This window comes from Heterodontus francisci, chromosome 4, assembly GCF_036365525.1.
Source record: "Heterodontus francisci isolate sHetFra1 chromosome 4, sHetFra1.hap1, whole genome shotgun sequence".
In the NCBI taxonomy this organism is placed as follows: Eukaryota; Metazoa; Chordata; class Chondrichthyes; order Heterodontiformes; family Heterodontidae; genus Heterodontus; species Heterodontus francisci.
The window spans coordinates 103,496,349-103,517,222 of NC_090374.1; the positions used below are offsets into that span (position 1 = coordinate 103,496,349).

At 41.4% G+C, this 20,874-nt stretch overlaps 1 protein-coding gene across 5 annotated transcripts in view; it reads left to right on the forward strand.

Annotated features, from left to right (window-relative positions):
• LOC137369168 (zinc finger protein 608-like) overlaps nt 1-20,874 on the forward strand; it is a 107,048-nt gene that overhangs the window by 12,933 nt on the left and 73,241 nt on the right. For all 5 annotated transcript variants that reach the window (XM_068029933.1, XM_068029934.1, XM_068029932.1 and 2 more), the window contains one exon: nt 14,564-14,816. In XM_068029933.1, the coding sequence (XP_067886034.1) occupies nt 14,564-14,816 (253 nt within the window). The remainder of the gene's footprint in view (nt 1-14,563; nt 14,817-20,874) is intronic.

Here is a 20,874-nt window from a genome sequence, read left to right on the forward strand (position 1 = left end):
AGTCATGTGTGATCAGTGTAACATTTTTAATTCCAATCCCAGGGCACTTAAATTGCCTCTGGCTCTTTAAAGCTGTCAGTTTTTGCTTCCAAATGCCATCTCCTTTACTGTCATTGGCTTTGCTGTTTACAGCTCCTGCAGAATGCATTCATAAAATATGAGTAGTGTAAACATTCAAGGGTCCAGGGCAGCATAATGCACAATGCACTTTGGGGGTGTTGCCTCCGATTGAGAAGTGTGATGTGCAAGATAACCATAATAGTGCAGTTTATTTTTCTTTTTGGGGATAATATAATACTCACAGCAACAAGACATTGACCATATCGATACATTGTGCTGTGTATGAATTTAGGGAGGGAATTCCTGAGCATGGAATCAAAGCAATTGAAGGCATGGCCCCCAATAGTGGGGCGAATGGAGATAGGGGCTGAGGGTGAGGGGATAGATGAACAGGGATTTTGGAGGAAGTTGTGCTGAGATAGGTGGGGCAAGGCAAGGGGGATTGAAACACAAGGATGATCATTTTTAATTTGAGGCATTGAGAGAGCTAATGTAGGACAGTAAGATCAGGGATTTTTGGGTGAGTCAGACTTGGATACAAGCAGCAAGGTTTTGGATTAGCTTAATTTATGGAGGGTGGAGGATCAGAGACCAGCCACAAGAACATTGGAATAGTTGAGTCTGGAGGTCACAAAGATTTAGATGCAGGTTTCAGTGGCAGAAGGGCTGAGGAGGGGGTAGAGGCAGGTCATAATATGCAGGTGGAATTAGGCATTCTTTGTGATGGAGAGGTTAAAGGTTGAAGGTCGGCTCAAAGTCCGATAGGATGCCAAATTGATTCCATGTCTGCAGAAGGAGTCATCAAGGGTCAGCATGTAGGTGAGGAGAGAGTGGGGTACTCAGGGATAGATTCTTGATGTAATCCCATTGGCAGTCCAAGATAAACTTGTAGTTTTGAAGTTCAAAGTAATTAAGATGGGACACTTACCAAAATGTTTTTCTACAAGTATTATCCTGGTATTTTATTTGCATGAATATATTTAAAGCTTTAAAATTCTCTTTTAAATATGCAGTGATACCAGATTGTTACTTTGCTAGCAAATACTTGAGCAAACTTGTAAAACCTGCTGTAGATAATATATGTTGATCCTGCATATTAGTTAGCTGACAGTCTAGAATATTTGTGCTGATAACCATATAGATAGTCAGAAAAGTGGGTCCCTCAGAATTTTATTCCTTCAGTCTATCTCTCGAGTTGATGTTTCTCAGAGAAATGGGAGTCTTGGTCAAAAAAATGGACGGAGGGCAAAGGGTTATGTAATCAACAGAATTGTGGTCACTAACCTGTCAACTTGATTCTGATGATGCTGTTCTTATCACATTGTAGTCATATGAAGCTGAAATATGTTTTATTGCCTTTTTAACCACACTAAAATATAATAGAGCCTGAGCTTGCAGTTGGCTGATAGCCAACAGAAGTCTATGAATGGTGTAATTGCAGAGCAAATCATTTGTTTATAGAGGGAAGGTACAATTTGTTAGCCAAATGTTGGTTGAACTGGGGGAGAGCAGGAGAAAGAATTAGATACTGTTGGACTGGAAATGAAATGGCAGTTTCTTGTTTCTGCTAAGCTGCCTCTACTCCGTGCCTGTTCTCCCCGCACCCCAGTCAAAACAGGAGGCAAAATGCCTTCTTAATGGGTAAAGGCAGTTCACTGCTGAGCACAGTTAGTGCTTTCAGGAGAACAAAGGGCGGGGGATGGGCAATGGCAGAGTACCTTTGCAGGCTGACAGAAACTTGACAAGGCAAGCTGCCTCTAGCTATTGGGCACCAGTTGTTGGCAGAGTAGGTTTACAGCCACTGTGAACAGAATGAGGGGGAGGGGGATAGAAAAACACTTCAGTAAATCAAAGTAAATTCTTGAGTTGCGATTTGAACTTTTTGAGTGGAAAAAACATACGATGTGCTGTAAATCTGCCATTGTTTTAGCATCGTAATTAATTAGTGACCCATGTTAATGGATAGTTAGGAGCTGAAGCAATTAATTTGCTGTTGCTTGACATTTTGTGAATTGCTGTTGGACCTGGCTGTGGCATATGCCATGTGATCATTTTGTTTCGTCAGGTGGACAGTTCCTGAGATTGGTGATGATATGTGCGGTCACTAGAAATGAACTGTAAATTCTGAAACCATATAGATGTGCATCAAAAGCTTAAATGTACAGTCACATTGAATACTTTAGCCTTATATCTATGTAATTCCTTTTTATTTACTGATGGGGGATGGAATTCAAAGGCAGTACAGAAGCTGAAATGCAATAATGCATTTGCTGCTAGAGATTGCTAACATCATTCCTCGCTTTAAGCTTTTTTCTGTGTTGTAGCGCCTGTGCAGCTTTGCATTTTGTAATCGGTTGCACTTAGCATACCCTGCCATAAATCAGTGGCTTAATTACCATATGCAAGCATTAATTTGTATTGTGAATCACTGCTGAGCGTTTTGCAATCGTCAAACTACCTCTACACTGTTCTCTCTCTGATGGTTTTACTGTTAATTGGAATGAAATGTTTTTTTTTCCAGAGGTAAAGCCTCATCATTATTATACTGTACTGTTGTTGATGTTGCAAATGAATGTAGTGTCTATCCAAGCTGTATTGTACAATTTGAATGCTACATGTGTAGACAATACTTCTTTTGACATGCCCTTCAGTGTTGTGTCGAATTTTTTGTGAGTTTCCTGGTTCTGTTTTACATTTGCAACAAGGCTGTTGTCAATTCAGCAGAATAACACCAAATTAAACTGTGCAGATGACACTTTATTGTGAGACCTACCATTAGATAGAAAGGTGAATATGCAATGAAGTCCTGCATTTTGTATTCAGAAACGCAAGCTTATCCATCCATACTCTTCTTGCCGACTATTCATCAAAAGGCCTGGGCCCAGAAAGTTCTGGGGCCAGAGAGGGCACAAGCCTGATTTTCACTTGGGAGGGTGCCAGAAATATGGTGTGGATCCAAGCTATGATAAGATTCTGCTCCATTTTACGTGGCCCTTTGAATTCTCGTGAGGGGATATGGGCGGATCTTCCAACCACATGTTAAGGAAGTACATGTGGGAGTTCTCAGGCTTCTTCTGCTTTCTGCAGCCTTGGTATGGCACAGCTGAGAGCTGGCATGAGTCCCATTGAGACTTCAAATTGGACCCAATCCTTTGCTAAAATAAGGCGATTGATCCCAGAGGTGATTGATTATCTTATTCTGATGGAAAATAGGCTCTGCTCAGAGCAAAGATGTTTCATTCCCAAATGTTTTGTTTTATTTGGCCCATTCTGGAAGGCATCTTGTGCAGTGTAACTGCAGGGCACACCACCTTTTGGCAGGAATATCGGGGTGCACAGCCACTCTGCAATTAACCCCACCCTAGGGAGGTGGATGGAGCCTCCATTTGGGGTTTGGAGGAATTGGGATTTTGCCCTACCACTGGTGAAGTGGATGCCCAAGAATTGTGAGGCCTTGGTCTCCACCTCTGGAAAGTAAATTTGCCCAGCTAAATTTTAGATGGCATAGAGTACTGTGCATTTTGTGTCCTTCTGGTGCTCTATACAAAACTACAAACACAGAAGTTGGATTTAAAAGAAACTGAACTGTCACTTGGTAAATCCTGTCATTTGTATCTGCAAACTTTCATTTCTGATATTTTAGGCAGTAACCATGTAACAACATGCAGCAGCAGAGTGAGTGAAACTACTGTGGTAATAACATGTAATAAACACAGTAACTGAATATTCTATATTTTTGTTTAGAGATACAGCACTGAAACAGGCCCTTCGGCCCACCGAGTCTGTGCCGACCATCAACCACCCATTTATACTAATCCTACACTAATCCCATATTCCTATCACATCCCCACCTGTCCCTATATATTTCCCTCCCACCTACCTATACTAGGGGCAATTTATAATGGCCAATTTACCTATCAACTTGCAAGTCTTTGGCATGTGGGAGGAAACCGGAGTACCCGGAGGAAACCCACGCAGACACAGGGAGAACTTGCAAACTCCACACAGGCAGTACCCAGAATCGAACCCGGGTCCCTGGAGCTGTGAGGCTGCGGTGCTAACCACTGCGCCACTGTGCCGCCCCTAAAAAATCCTAAATCCTAAAAAATGCATGACTCTTTTAAATTTTATAAACATTTATTCACTCATCCCACACCCCGACCCCAAATACCCAGTGAGTGGAGTAACACAAAATGGGGGCGAAGCTAACAAGTATATGAAAAATCACTTACATTTTCTGTTTTTGGTGAATGCAGATCTTCATTGCTACCTGCAGTAAAGGAACTAGAAACTTATAAAATGATCAGAAAGAATGGGTTTGATAGTTTTCCCAACCTTTGAAGCTGGTAACAGGATGGCAACATTGGTTGTAACTAAAATTCCGTTCTAGGAGTATGGTTCAATTCTAAACAACAACTTATATTTATATAGCACCTTTAATGTTATAAAACATCCTAAGGTGCTTCACAGGAGCATTATAGAACAAACTTTGCTACCGAGCCACATTTCGGTCAGATGATCAAACACTTGGACAAAGAGGGAGGTTTTAAGGAGTGTCTTAAAGAAGGAAAGTGAGGTTTAGAGGCAGAGAGGTGTAGGGAGGGCATTCCAGAGCTTAGGGACTAGGCAACTGAAGGCATGGCCGCCAATGGTAGAGCGGTTAAAGTCAAGGATGCACAAGAGGCCAAAATTAGAAGAGCGCAGATATCTAGGAGGGTTGTGGGACTGGAGGAGATTACAGCACTAATTACAAAAAATACCAAACCTCCAGGAACACCCTGCCAAATACCATATTGACTCAGCACAGCCATTAAAAGCAGTATTAAGCACTATTAGTCACAAAATGCGCTGTGTGATATGTTGCAAGACCTACTCTCGCAGATTGCATAATCAAATATGATAATTGGACATACTGCACTTAAAATTTCCTCAAGCTACACAAACAATTGATGTTACGAAATATTTACTCAAAATTGAGAACAAAAACAAGGTGTAATGTATCACAAGTTTAAACATTTTGTTCAAAGGACAGTGGTGTCATTGGTGACTTAAGAGTCATTTTAATCGGTGATTAGATTGCATTACAAGGCACTAGAGCTTTAGTTTTTACGTAAATGAACTCTGGACTTCTTGGTGTACTTTCTCTTTGTGCATGTGTATTTTAGAAAACTGTTAATATTTAAAAAGTATTGGCTGGTTAGGTTCAAGCACTTGTGGAACCAGGAAAAGTTGCAGATTGCAGGGTCTGCAAATTGCATAGACTAGTTGGTGGAATGGGTGGATAAGTGGCAGATGAAGTTCAATGCAGAGAAATGTGAAGTGATTCATTTTTGTAGGAAGAACATGGAGAGACAATATAAAATAAAGGTTACAATTCTAAAGGAGGTGCAGGAGCACAAGGATTTGGTTGTATATATGCATAAGTCATTGAAGGTGGCAGGACAGGTTGAGAGAGCAGTTAATAAAGCACAGAGTATCTTGGGCTTTATTAATAAGGGCATAGACTACAAGAGCAAGGAAGTTATGTTAAACTTGTATAAGACACTAGTTCGGCCTCAGCTGGAGTATTGTGTCCAGTTCTGAGTGCTGCACTTTAGGAAAGATGTGAAGGCATTGGAGACAGTGCAGAAAAGATTCACGAGAATGGTTCCAGAGATGAGGAACTTAGGTTATGAAGAGATTGGAGAAGTTAGGACTGTTTTCCTTGGAGAAGAGAAGGATGAGAGGAGATTTGTAAAGGTATTCAAAATCATGAGGGGTTTGGACAGAGTAGATAGAGAAAAACTGTTCCCACTCATGAAAGGATCATGAGAAGGCATGGATTGAAAGTAATTTGTAAAAGAAGCAAAAGTGACATGAGGAAAAATTTCTTCACGCAGAGAGTGGGCAAGGTCTGGAATGCGGTGCCTGAGAGTGTGGTGGAGGCAGGCTCAATTGAAGCATTCAGAAGGGAATTAGACAGTTATATGAAAAGGAAGAATATGCATGGTTACAGGGAGGAGGTGGGGGAGTGGCACTCAGTGAATTGCTTATTCGAACAGTCAGTGCGGACACGATGGGCAGAATGGCCTCCTTCAGCACTGTAATCATTCTGTGAATAAGAGGAACTCCTTTTAGCCTCAGTGGGTTAATTGAAGGCCTTGTTCTACTAAACCATACAGATTAGGAAAGTCTCAGATTTCAGGCTGGATTTTAACGCCTCTCCGCCGTCAGGAACGGTGGCAGGGGGGCAGTGATGATCAGTATGACAGAGGCCTGTCGACAGGCCCCGTGCCGATCTCGGCAGCGGTGGTGAGGCCTTGTGGCGGCTGTCCCCCCACTTGGCAACAGGACCTCCATTTCAATATGTAAACTAGTTTATATAGCTGATTTAATGAGGTTCATGTCGCCTCCTAATTCGCCGCACCGATCTTCATTCAGGTGGCCGACAGTGCCACGCCTTCGAATCCCTGTTTGGGGAAACGTGGCACGACACGTGGGGAGGAGGGAGGAGGATTCTTTCTCTGTGTGGGAGCGGGGAGTGGGGTGACAATGCTGCGGATTGATCGGGGGGGGTGATGGGAAAGGGTAAAGGGCAAAGGTGCTGAACTTTGGGCGGGAAAGGTCAAATTCTCAATATACAAATTCTGGGGGAGCGGGGAAGAGGGTAGGAAAGTTTTAAAATGCCACTGGGGGGTGGGAAAATGCTTGGAAAGATAATGTAATTGTATTTTGCGAAACGTTCACTTACCTGGCCCTTTAAATTTTAAATGCCCATTGAGGGCTGTGAACCCTTTAAATATGGCGCCTGTGCATTGGCATTGGATGCTGTTGCCTGTGACAGCTCGCCCGCCCACTCCATATCATCGTGGGAGGTGGGTGCCCTGGCCATGCATATGAACTGCCGCGTTTGAAATCGCTGCGGCTCCGTGACATGGTGGCCCTGAGGGCGGGCCGCATTTTCTTACGGCTGCTGCCTACTTCGGCGCAGACTATTAAAATTCATTTCTGGTCTATGCTGAATTAACTCATCTCAGCTTTTTTTTATTGTTTCATGGGATGTGGGCATTGCTGGCAAGGCCGGCATTTGTTGCCCATCTCTAATTGCCCTTAACAACTGAGTGGCTTGCTAGAGGGCAGTTAAGAGTGAACCACATTGCTGTGGGTCTGGAGCCACATGTAGGCCAGACCAGGTATGGACGGCAGATTTCCTCCCCTAAAGGACATTAGTGAACCAGATGGATCTTTACAATAATTGATTATCATTACTGAGACTAACTTTACATTCCAGATTTTTAAAATTAATTAATTGGATTGAAATTCCATCGGCTGTCATTAGCCTGGGCCTCTGGATTACCGGTTCAGTGACATTACCGCTATGCCACCACCTCTCCTCCGGTGGAATAGGGAGAGGGGAAATCACCTAAGGCCTCTGCTTCTGACAGTAATGAATTGATGCATACCACCCACCCCCACTCCCTCAACCCCTGTTGAGTGTACATTTGTGGGCATCAGATGAGGGCCAGGTTCAACAATGATGCTCTCCTGTTGAACTAGCCTGCTGTTGCTATCTGGAGTTGCAAATGAAGAATGAGCACTTGAGAAGCGAGGAGCTGTAATCCTGTGTGAGTTCGTAGGTTCCATGGAGGAGGGGAGAAAATTAATGTTGGGTGGAGGAACTCCCATTTTCTGTCAACCATTTTTCAGAACAAGCACTTTGTTTTTCATCTGGAATAAGCTATATCTGGTTTTAAAATGTGCACTAACATCCCATACACTATTGTTAGGTGACATTTATATTAGTTCCTTTTGTGGCATGAGTGAATCATTCGCTTTGCTGCATCTCCATAGCTTAAAGGAAACATAAAACTGGTCAGACTGATTGTGCTGAGTACAGTTGCTATGAAAGGCATTATTGTTCTGGATTCATTCCTTGCTCTGACACTGAGCGCTGCTTAAAGGTTTTATGCCGAACCCGTGCTCATTTAGGAGACATAGGAAGAAAAAAATGGGTTTGCACTTACTGGCTGTGCATGCATAATAGGAAGAAGTGAGCTTATTGTGTGGTGCTTGTGGTTGTAAATCCTTGTGATGAGCAGCATTTGCTTTCTCAGTTTACCCACAACGTCTGTGACTAATTGCGTGAATGTGAAGATTGCATCCATATGTTAATTACAGATACCAGAGCCATCTACTAGGCAAGGACTAAACAATACTGTCAGCCACATTTTACCTGTATTTGAATATCTGCTTGTTGTGAGCCTAATTTAACACTTGTTCATATTGAGCAGATTGGATCTATAGATCATTATTTGCCTTTATGGAGGGGGTGCAGAGGAGATAAATTCCTCTTTTAATGAAAAGTGGGAGATTGTCTATTTTTTCCACAATTAATGACCTGCCAATGAAATTTAGGATAGCACTGCTTTGAGACATGTAATTTTTGAGAATGTGCATGCTAATTACAGACAAACATTGCATCATCCTGTTTTCTGTTGAAAGAAAAATGTCACACCCTTATACGTAAAATGTTGAGATTTGTTTTTGAGAATGATTCTGTAACTACATGCCACGGAAAATAATGCACTCATTTTGTATTATTCTTTCCTTTAATCCTCACCCTTTGGCTACAGTTTATGCCTTTCTATCTGTAACATTCCTCCAGCCCTCTTAAAATCTCTACGTATTTAGTACTGACTGATGCCATTGACCTTGTAAATCTGCTGCAATGAATTCAAAACAGGAGGTAACTGTGCAGAGCAAGTGTTTCTGTCCTGGTTATTAGAGCTGTATTAGCGCTAAGGTTTTGGGGAGGGAGATGGAAAAAACTCACAACAGTGTGTGTCCAGCTGGGAATTGCCACTGGTATACTGGGTAACAATAACATTTCCAGAGATTTTAGTAATACTATATTCAGTAGTTTACATTGGGCCACACAGAGTGGTCTAGAAGAGCATTAGTGGATTTGGAGGCTGTAAATAAAAAATCCATCTGCATTTGAAATAACTGTTCACAGCATGAAGATGGACAAGTATGTAACAAACTGCCCTGTCTTTAAACCAGCTTATTGTGTGCTTGTGACTAATAGTACTGTATGTATTAGATATTATGGACACATACTGGAGTTAAAATTATCCCAAGTGCATTAAATAATCAAACTCTGGAGCTGTAATGCATCTGAATTTCAGAAGACTTATTGCAGATTCTACGAAATTAGTATATGAAGAATTGCACCTTGATATGACTCCAGTTGTTTTGCAATGTTTAGATTCAACATCCTTAACCATTATGGGCTGAAATGCACACTTTAAGGGATTTTAAAATTTTGATAAAACTGGGTACTACCATGAGAGAGGCGTGGAAATGAGAAGAAATGGAACTGATGCTTTTAAAAGTACCCAGTCCTAAATATTTGTTAGAACAACGGTATAAAATTAACTCCAGAGTTTTTATTTTGCTAAATGTTAACAGTGATCCTAACAGTGCTTTTGAAAAGGTGGAGGTTTTGGACTTTGTAGTTGGTGCCAATTCCTTTCATGGAATAGTTTCGTGGAAAAGGCTGGAGGAAATGCTTTACATCCATGGCTGAATCAGCCTGACAAGCTCTCACAACGCCCCCTCCTCTTATTAATATTCCTTTTGATGTGCGCTTGTAAAACAGAGGATCGCCTGTTAATCTGCTGGATCTCTGGAGTTTTTGCCACTTGTCCATAATTGATGTGTTCACATGACTGCTGTTGGAGTACTAATGATTAGATTGGTGACAGTACTGTAATATCTTTTAGTTAAATTAGCGTCGGCTTTATAAAAAATTATTCTGCAGAAGCTTTGCTGGTAGACTGGGATAATTACAAAATGCCCGAACACTTTTCTGACAGTTGGTACAAAAGAAAGAATGTGAGTTACTCAAATAAAGCAAGATATTGGAGGATCATGACCATTTCTTATCAAGATCACTAAAGCATACAGAAGGATTTGATTGTAAATAGGTGGCTCAGTTATTCTTGGAAGGTTTCGGCGGTTAAATTCAAAGGTCTTGCATCTTTAAAAACTCATTGTGCAACACAGATTGGTGATCATCAAAATACTTTATATCACAATGCAACATAAATTGAAAAAAAATCACTTACATTTGCATTACGAGCATTAATAAGTAATGAATAAGAGCCTTTGAAACGACTTGGACTCCCTATAACAGTTGGGTGCAGTTTTAGTTAAGTGTGTGAATCCCTTTGCAGAGTGGATAACCTATTATGTTCTCGCTGTCTCTCCACTCTGGTTTCTATGATGAATTGCCAGAATTCTGATCAGTACATAATATTACCTGGGAATGTCACATTGCAGTAATACTGTGGAAAGCAGTGTCTGATTCTGACATTTTCTTTCCCGGCTTTAACAGTCCGCCACATTCAGCTGTTAAGACTTGCGCACCTAATGTTTTGTGTATGGCTGATCTCTGCTTTCAATGTGCTCCTCCTCTGCCACAAGAAAAGACTGTGTGTGGCTTTAATTGCCTTCACAATAGGATGGACATGAGAGCAGTTTATGGGAATGGGGGGAGGGAACACTGTAAGTTGATCATCTCAAAAGTAGATACATTTAAAAATAAAATTGGTCTTTTCTTATTTTTAGTGTGGTATGTTATTTTGTGTGGGAATTTTAAGGACTGAGTTGCTCAGTGAAACAGATGGTACCAGAGTGTTGCCTCATGGAAAGTGTCTCATCAGTGTCACATTGTTAGCCTTTTTACACTGAATAAGGTTTTGTGTCTCTTGTTTTTATTCTCATTCAGTTTGAATTTTGCCTATGCGCAGGGGAAAAAATATCCTGTAATATGCTCCACGGGGCTACATTTGATTATAGTCTTTTGCTTGTGGTAACATTTGAAATGGGTTTTCAATAAACATACAAGGAAGGTTTCATCAAAAAAATGTGTCTTTCAGTATTAAAACGGTCACTGTCTTTCCCTGGAGCTTTATGTGTTCCAGCAGATCTTGCATTGTTGGGGGAGGAGAGATTCTATCCTGATATCAGAGGTTTTTAAAGGTATTAAATTACAAAGTGCAGGATTGTTATAGTGAGAATGTAATACCTTTGCCAATCAGCAGTTTTATTACTGTGATCCGCACGAATTGGATTGCAAGGGCATGCCCGTGCTTTCACTAAGCTTTAACCTACTGCAGTCCTGAATCTGAGAAGCTTCTTAATCTGAGTGGACAAGTTGCAGACACAATGGCTGATCCATTAAATAGGATGTCACAATGCTCTTCATTATGTGGTATTTCATGATATGTCAAAACCCATGATAATCGCACAGGCTTCATTTTTCTTTTTTGATGTAAAGTACAATGAATGTGATAGATCAGTGGAAGTAGAACAGAGTGGGTGTATACTGTGATTTCCCAGCAAGTTTAACAATCTTCACCCAGGTGCAGAGACTTGTATGGCTAACGGTAGGTTAAAGCCATGCTGGAGTATAACTATTGATGCACAGTGAGGCAGTCCCCTCAGATGATTATTGTAAATCATTTTAAAGCTTCAAAATGATTTGGAGGTGCTTAGCTTCACAACCTGCACAATTTGGTGTCTTTGTCGCAACTGATATCAGCACGTACTAGTAAATTGGTCTTGTCTGCCTACTTGTTGTAAGGCTTGTTTTGATGTGTATGGAGAGTATAAGTTGATAAAAATCTAACCATGACCTACCTTTCTGATGATCAAGGATTAGAATCAACTCCTGCCTTAGAGTTCACGATCAGAACCTAAGAGTTTCAGTGCAGGCCTCCAGAAGGACCAATCAAAGGAATACTGCAGTTTACGTATGCTGAATAAGTTTGTTTATAGTTGTTAAGTGAACTTTTTCCCCCCACCCCCCCAAGTACAGTATGGGTGAGATTAAGAAGCAACATGTGCTGTGGATAAAGGGGAACCGGTTGATGTACTGTACTTAGATTTCCAGAAGGCATTTGATAAGGTGCCACATCAAAGGTTATGGCAGAAAATAAAAGCACATGGAGTAGGGGGTACCATATTGGCATGGATAAAAGATTGGCTAGATAACAGGAAACAGAGGGCTGAATTTTACAGCTCGCCGCCAATCTCGGCCGCGAGCTTCTAAAATGGTGTGGCGCACGCGCGAGATGTGCACCGCTGAGCCTCTGCGGTATTTAGCGCAGCGGTTCATTTACATGGAGGGAGCGGACCGCCTGCCCCCGATGATGTAGAGAGGGTGGGCGCTCCGTCCCCTGAAATGGCGTCCGATGCTACCGCGCAGCTACCGTTTTTTAAAGGGCTTCAGGCCCTTCCGTATCAGTTAAATTTTTCAAGTCAGTTTAAAAAAAAATAAAATTAAACCTTTATTCACAGGTCCAATCCCCTCTCCCACCTCCCAATGAATAATTAATTGATCTTTTAAACTCTCCCCCCAAAAAAAGTAAACTCCTGATTTCGACCTGCCCCCCCACCCCGAACCTTCTTTACTTTAACCTTCAACCCTGTCCCACCAGCCCCTCCAACAATTGTGTTAGTTTTTGCTGTTCTCCCCCACCCTGAAAACTTCACTCCTGCTCCCTCCCCACTAATGTTCCGCCTCGGATCTCAAACGGAGATCCGAAGACGCGGAGTTCCGACTGCCAGCCAGAATATCGGAGCAGGACAGCCGCTGCTGCAAGGTAAGTCTTTATTCATGTAATTTAAATTAATTAACATATTTTAATTAGGTCCCCGTCGCTGAGTGGCAGAGGGGCCGCCATGAGGCCTCGACGCTGCCGGTAATATGGGGCGGGGCCTTCCCGGCGTTGAGGCCCATGGTGGGCCTCTCCTTGAGATATTTTCTTGGCTCCCCCTGCCACGACCCATGACGTCGGGGTGCTGGTAAAATCCAGCCCAGAGAGTAGGCATAAATGGGTCATTTTCTGTTTGGCAAGATGTAACGAATGGCGTGCCACAGGGATCAGTGCTGGGGCCTCAACTCTTTGCAATTTATATAAATGACTTAGATGAAAGGACAAAAGGTATGGTTGCTAAATTTGCTAATGACACAAAGATTGGTAGGAAAGTAACTTCAAAAGAGGACATAAGGGGGCTACAAAGGGATATAGATAGGTTAAGTGAGTGGGCAAAGATCTGGCAAATGGAGTATAATGTAGGAAAATGTGAAATTGTCCATTTTGGCAGGAAGAATAAAAAAGAAGCATATGATCTAAATGATGAGAGATTGCAGAGTTCTGAGATGCAGAGGGATCTCAGTGTCTTAGTGCCTGAATCGCAAAAGGTTAGTATGCAGGTACAGCAAGTAATTAGGAAAGCTAATAGAATGTTATCATTTCTTGCTAGGGGAATTGAATACAAATGTCGGGAGGTTATGCTTCAGTTATACAGGGCATTGGTGAGACCACATCTGAAGTACTGTGTACAGTATTGGTCTCCTTATTTAAAGAAGGATGTAAATGCATTGGAAGCAGTTCAGTGTAGGTTTACTAGACATACCTGGAATGGGCAGGTTGTCTTATGAAGAAAGGTTGGAAAGGCTAGGCTTGTATCCGCTGGAGTATAGAAGAATAAGAGATGACTTGATTGAAAGATATAAGAGATCCTGAGGGGTCTTGACAGGGTTGATGTGGAAAGGATTTTTCCTTTTGTGGGAGAATCTAGAACTAGGCATCACTGTTTAAAAATAAGGGGTCACCCATTTAAGACAGGGATGAGGAGAAATTTTTTCTCTCAGAGGGTTGTGAGTCTTTGGAATTCTCTTCCTCAAAAGGTGGTGGAAGCAGAGTCTTTGAATATTTTTAAGGCAGCGGTAGATAGATTCTTGATAAACAAGAGGATGACAGGTTATCAGGGTAGGCAGAAATGTGGAGTTGGGGTTACAATCCGATCAGCCATGATCTTGTTGAATGGCGGAGCAGGCTCAAGGGGCCGAGTGGCCTACTCCTGCTCCTAATTTGTATGTTCGTATGTATGTTCATTCACAACCCATCCACTTGCACAGAGTTGAAATCAGCCCTGTGCCATCAACATGACTTTCTCTCCTTTACTATGAGTTCCCTCTAATCGGGAAACCATGTAGAGGTCATGTAACACAATATTATTTTTCACAAGTGCAACCTTCTCCGGGTGATTAATGTTTTGCACTTGCTCATTAGATTGACTTTTTGTGTACTATGCTTTTCCTTATGTGGGATAATGAGTAAGATTGATTATTTCTGATGATTCCTATCATTCCTTAATGTTACACAATTCTATATGCTTTTCCAAAGACATTTTAACGAAATTTGCTGTATTTATTTATGATGGCATTATTGAGGGGTCAAACTACACAATTGAACATGAGTATTAATTGACAATGAAAGTTGTGTGACACTTGCCACTTTGTATGTGTACCAAAAATTGTTTGATTGTGACAAAGATGTTGAGATGTTGTTTATGTCCAGCAAAAAAAACTGGTGCAGCAGCCCTAGACTCTATATACTAAGTTGTAATTTTATAGATACAGATGGTAACATTCTTCTGTTTTTTCCAGGTTGATCCCTTGTTCACTGTGCCTGCACCTCCGCCACCAATCTCTGTGAGCATGCCACCTCAGATTCTGCCTTCCTATTTTCCTTCTTCATCCAGCATTGCTGCACCAGTTGAGCAGCTTTTAGTAAGGACTCGTTCAATGGGTATAAATACATGCGAGGTTGGAGTAGTGACTGAACCAGAATGCCTTGGACCTTGTGAACCAGGAACTAGTGTAAACCTGGAAGGGATTGTGTGGCATGAAACTGAGGAAGGTAAGAGGTTTTAAATCATTTATATATTTTGTTTCTGATAAAATTTGAGTCACCATCCTTGTTTAACCAATTGAAATTTGTGATACTTTCTAAGCTATGGATTGCTGAGATGCATTTAAGGGAAATCTAGATAAACATAGATAGGAATAGAAGATTATGCTGATAGAGTTAGACCTTGTCCAACATCCAGTATTGGGTGAGCAGAAATTTCCTTGGGAAAACTGAAGTCATTGTCTTTAGTCCCCACTACAAACTCCATTTCCTAGCCACTGACTACATCACTCTCCTTGGCAACTGTCTGAGGCTGAACCAGACTCTTCATCACCTTGGTCTCATATTTGACCCCGAGATGAGCGTTCGAGCACATATTCGTGCCATCACGAAGACGGCCTATTTCCATTTCCATAACATTGCCTGACTCCGCCTCTGCCTCAGCTCATCCCTATCCAGGCATTTGTTCCCTGTAGACTTGATTATTTCAACACATTCCTTGCCAGCACCCCATCTTCCACCCTCCATAAATTTAAGGTCATCCTAAACTCTGCTGCCCGTATCCTAACTCACGCCAAATCATGTTCAGCCACCACCCACTGCTCGCTGACCTACATTGGCTCCCAGTTAAGCAACACCTTGGTTTTAAAATTCTCATGCTTGTTTTTGAATCACTCCATAGCCTTACCCTTCCCTATCTATAACATTCTCCCGCGCTGCTCCAATTCTGGCCTCTTGAGCATTCCTGATTTTAATTGCTGCACCGTCCTTGGCTGTGCCTCAGCTGCCAAGCCCATAAGCTTTGCAATTCTCTCCCTAGAACTCTCCACCTCTCTATACTTCTCTTTCCTCCTTTAAGACACTCCTTAAAACCAGCTTCTATGGCCAAGATTTTGGTCAACTGCCCTAATATCTCCTTATTTGGCGTGGTGTAAAATTTTGTTTGTTAACACTCCTGTGATGTGCTTTGGGACCTTTTGTTACATTATAGGTGCTTCATAAATGCCAGTTGTTGAAGAGGGTTGGGAGGATGCTCATGTGGAGCATGACCCAGTTGGGCTGAATGGCCTGTTTCTGATTTGTAAATTCTATGCAATAGTTCAGGGGATTGCTTTAAGGTAAAATGCATGCACTGGGTATTTTGCCAGTTTTCTTCCTTATTTTCTCACAATTTGTAAAGGCACTGATTTTTTTATTGGGGTACGGTTTCACGGCTAGCAGTAACCTCTGGTATTAGTAGCCAGTTGGGTTGTCACATTTGGTCACTTAGCCATCAAATCATGAGCAGGTTGGTTATGCTGGTACCAATCTTCACATGTTACAAACCCAAACCTGTTTCAGTGCATTTCTCAAGCTGCTTTTATGTTGTGTGAGATTGTGGGACTGGCAGCCTCACCACAAAGTGTCTTCCTGACCATTGGCCTGAGTTAATTTCAGCCAGTTTACATTTAGTTGACTGGTTATGCCACTAGCTCAGATCTCAGCGCAATATAAAAGCAGATTTAGCACTCGAAGCTTGCAGCGTGAAGATCCTACATGTTTGAAGACAGTAACTAGACAGGGCTGTCAACTCTTGAAATTTATCATTTCACTGGTATTTTTGGTAGTTTGGAGTTACTGTGAATTTCACCACCTGGTGTCCATGGTTAAAAGTTCAGTTTGTTTGAAGAATCTTCTTCCCTTGGGTAGTTGTGGTTGTAGATTTGTAATAGATCACAGTATTTTTCTGCTTTCTTCGTGGTGTTGTATGTGATGAACATCAGTGCTGTGCAGCAGAGTTCCTTTTTGTTTTATCTGAAATAATGTATTATTTTTCATTTTGCTCCACATTAAATTGGAGAAATTAAAGATCCAGGTTTCATCAGTGCATATCAATGGCAGGCGATACAGTGCTGGGGGAATAGTACTCATCAATATTACAGATGTCTAATGACTTGTGTGTCCTGTTTTCATAAAGAATAAGGAAAAGGAGACTTAGTGACTGAAGAGTTAATGTTAAAAGTTAGAACATGTTTGTGGTTAATAGCTCCAGTTTAGTGTTTGACGTTTTACAACATTCATTCTTCGTGTTAACTAATAGAAAGAAGCTTTGTTTTTAAATAGGCAATGACTAATACTGAAAATAGCTGGGGGCTTTTATAAATTCAATACAAAATGTCATGTAGTGTATTCAGAATAACTAGGCTCCTGGAAACGGCTGCTTTCTAGCACCAGAATGTGTGGCTGTTTGTGGTGCAATAAGAGAGCCTGTGGTGACCATAATAGAGTTGTTCATGGTGAATCAAATAACCTTCTGACCCATTGAATATTTTATGCTTTATAAGAATTAATAGTTGAGGATAAAGGGATTCCTGTTTCCTACTGTATCACTACGTAATTTTTCTTTACATTTTTCTCCTCATTCTGAGGATTTTATTTCTTCAAATGCAGTTGAGGGAATAATTCTCTGTCTAAATCTGTTTAGCAACTGTAAAATTACATATAAAGGCTGAATTTCACCCCCGCCCCAGACCAAATGGTAACAAACACAAGATATAATTGAATCATGTAAAATTAGTCACTCAGTGGACGAGCAGTAATAATCAAGAATATGCTCCCCATGTTTATCAAAGGATTAAATTACATACTAGGCTAATTAAACATTGCAAGAGTGAGGTCTTTTCTGCTGTCTTTCAGATAGCAATAGTGGAGGAAATGTATAAAAAGAAATGCTTTGGATTCAGATGCAAAGTAAGCTTTGCTTTTATTGTGGAGGAAAATGGGTCGGGGGCTGATGGTAAAAAACATTTCATGCATAAAATTGCAGTTTTTAAGAAATTGGTGCAAATTTCTGTAATGCTCTTGCGGTTGTTTTTCTCTTTCCATCTTAAAATAGAATGGAATGTCTCCATGTGATTGGTTGGGATATTGCTAACGTGATTGTTTGCCAGTGGCCATTCTATTTCCTTTGTGTTACCAGGTCTTGGGTGTTTCGCTAATAAATAAAAAACTGCAGTGTAGGCAGAAGGGAAGGGTGCCAAGTCTTAGCTTGTTAGCAGTAGAAAAGAAAGGAGTCTGCCCTGTTATAGTGAAAAGATGATCAGCTTTTTACTAATACCAGCGAAACAGAGCTTATTATTATGTGAAAGTTCCAGTCATCGGGAGTGATAATTTGAAAGTTGGATGGGGTTATTGCCTATGGCTTGATATGCTAAGAGAACCAGTACAATGGACATGTAGAAACAGCTCAGATGTCAAACTGAATGAAAGGCAATTCTTTCTCCAGCTCTGTCTGGTAAACCATTTGCACACAGCAAAAAGGAAACAAATAGGCTACTAAACTGCAGAAGATGGCTAATATCTGGCATGACAAATTGCCTCAGGAGACCATTACATAAACTGTCAGACCTTCTTCTGGCTGTGATTATCTAGTGTAAATGGAGAGGAGAGGCAAGGTTTTTGAAATAAATAAAAAAGAATGGTCAGTCTTTAATAATGTTCGTATACTGTAGAAGTGATGTGAATGTTTGTGAAGATATCTGCAGCGTAAGGATATCTAACTACAACAAACAATCTGCAAAACTGAGTTAAGATTTGCAGTACACATTAATGGATTTAATTCGGCTGAAGCAGGGAGCTTCAATGTGTTCATGAAACTAGAAGCTAAAATATGCTTTGCTATATGTGCAGCCATTTTAAACTGTAATAAAATAATAGTGCTTTTTAATATGTATCATTTTACTAATGACATTTAAGCTGTTTGCCAAAGTCAAATATAAAACATTAGAAAAAGATTTAAATTGTTGATTCAGGAGGGGAAAAAGAAAGTCGATTTTTTTTCCCTTGCAGTGTCCATGGTGTAACAGTGTCTTGCACTGAATTTAACAGTCAGTTTTCCAAACTCGAAATTCAATAGACTAAAAATGCTTTAGTGTTCATCAGTGCGTGGAATAATCTACAAGGTTTAAATGTAGCATACAAACAAGAGTTCCTGCAGCTTGGTGCTGATGCCCAGACATGACCGGTTGGGTGGATTGTGAACAGCAGCTTGTGGATTTATGTGAAATATGTAACCAGCCCACATTAACTGCCTCCTGCCAGACACTGAGCCTCAACACAAGGTCCCCTGTGCCTCTTGTACATACATAACAAAATTATTTCGTCTTTAAACAAACATTAAAGGAACGAAGGGAGAGAGACTGAACAGTGTGACCATCTCAAGCTGCAAGCCCGTGGGTGTGCTGTTGTCTGAATGGGATAATGAAGCTCTATAGGTGGGGGAGGGGATCTAATGGGAGGTTTGAGTAAGTTAGTTTGAGAAAAAGACTGATTCAGACTTCACAAAGCTAAAAGTTAAATAGGCAGGTTGAAGGTATTAAGTGGGGAAAGATGAAACTGTTAGCCTGTTGTGAAAAATAGTGAGTGGATATCGAATAGGTTAGTAGATGGAGGGGAGATTGTGCTACTGAAATTATAGCTCAGGATTTCTCACTGCTAGTTGAACAAACAGAGTCTGCCTTGAATAATTTATGGCTGATGTCTGAATTGGTTTACAAATACTGTGATATTATTATAGCCTCAAACTGCGGCAGTGTTGGAAACTCTTTGGTTGTGCTGATGGCGTAGGAAGTGAAGATGTCAAAGGTAGGGGTCAAAAGCAGAATAGCTGGTGACTTTATAATACAAAAAAAAAATCATCTTGCAGCCTGCATCTTTACAGATGCAAAAATCCTTCCTGGGAAGCCCAACCCGAATTTGCTTTGAAATGTAGATAAAATAACAGGCATTTATAGGCCCCTGCCTGGGGAAGGCCAGTTAGAAAACGGCAACCTGAGGTCACTGAAAGACTTCAATGCCATTTTCCAGCTTTTCTTCAGAAGGAAAATGTTGATTGGTTGCTTTGCCATAAGGCAAGTTGGTATTCATATTACAGGTAAAGAACAGAACTCTTCAGTGTCACTGAAATATAAATGACAGCTGTCAGGTTAAAAACTGAAATTGTGCTATTGATCACTGGTGTTCCTATTTTTTAAATGGCAGTCAGCAGCTGATTGTTAATGATTTAGTAAAGATGTATGCGTCTAGGCCTTTGGTTCAATACTTTTGGTAAATGGCTGTATGGTTAATTATGAAATGTATGGTGGGTGCTTATCCGAGCAATGGGCAGTTATTTTGTCCATAAAACGATGTTGCTTTAATGTTCCTTCACCCCCTATAAAAAAAGTTTGGTTAGCTTTGAGCTGACCACTTTATTTATTCACAAGATGTGGGTGTCACTAGCAAAGCCAGCATTTATTGCCCATCTCTAATTGTGCCTGAGAAGCTGCTGGTTGAGCCACCTCTTTAACGGCTGAAGATGCTCCCACATTGCTGTTATGGAGCATGTTCCAGGACTTTGGCCCAGCAACGATGAAGGAATCACAGAATTGTTACAGCGCAGAAGGAGGCCATTCGGCCCATCGTGTCCACACCGGCTCTCCGGGTGAGCAATTCACCTAGTGCCACTCCCTCACCTTCTCCCCGTAACCCTCCACATTCTTCCTTTTCATTTAATAGTCTACTTCCCTTTTGAATGGTTCAATTGAACCTGCCTCCATCACACTCTTAGCCAGTGCATTCCAGACCTTAACCACTCACTGAACGGCGATATAGTTCCAAGTCAAGGATGATGAGTGACTTGGAGGGGAACTTGCAGGTGGTGGTGTTCCGTGTGACTGCTGCCCTTGTCCTTCTAGGTGGTAGAGGTCGTGGGTTTGGAAGGTGCTATCGAAGGAGCCTTAGTGAGTTGCTGCAGTGCACCTTGTAGATGGTACACACTGCTGCCACTGTGCACTGATGGTGGAGGGAGTGAATGTTTAAGGTGGTGGATGTGGTGCCAATCAAGTGAGTGCTTTGGCCTGGATGGTATCGAGCTTCTTGAGCATTGTAGGAGCTGCACCCATTCAGGTAAGTGGAGCGTGTTTCATCATACTCCTGACTTGTGCCTTGCAGATGGTAGAAAGGCCCTGGTGAGTTGGGAGGTAAGTTACTTGTCACAGAATATCCAGCTTCTCACCTGCTTGTGCAGCCACAGTATTTATGTGGCTGT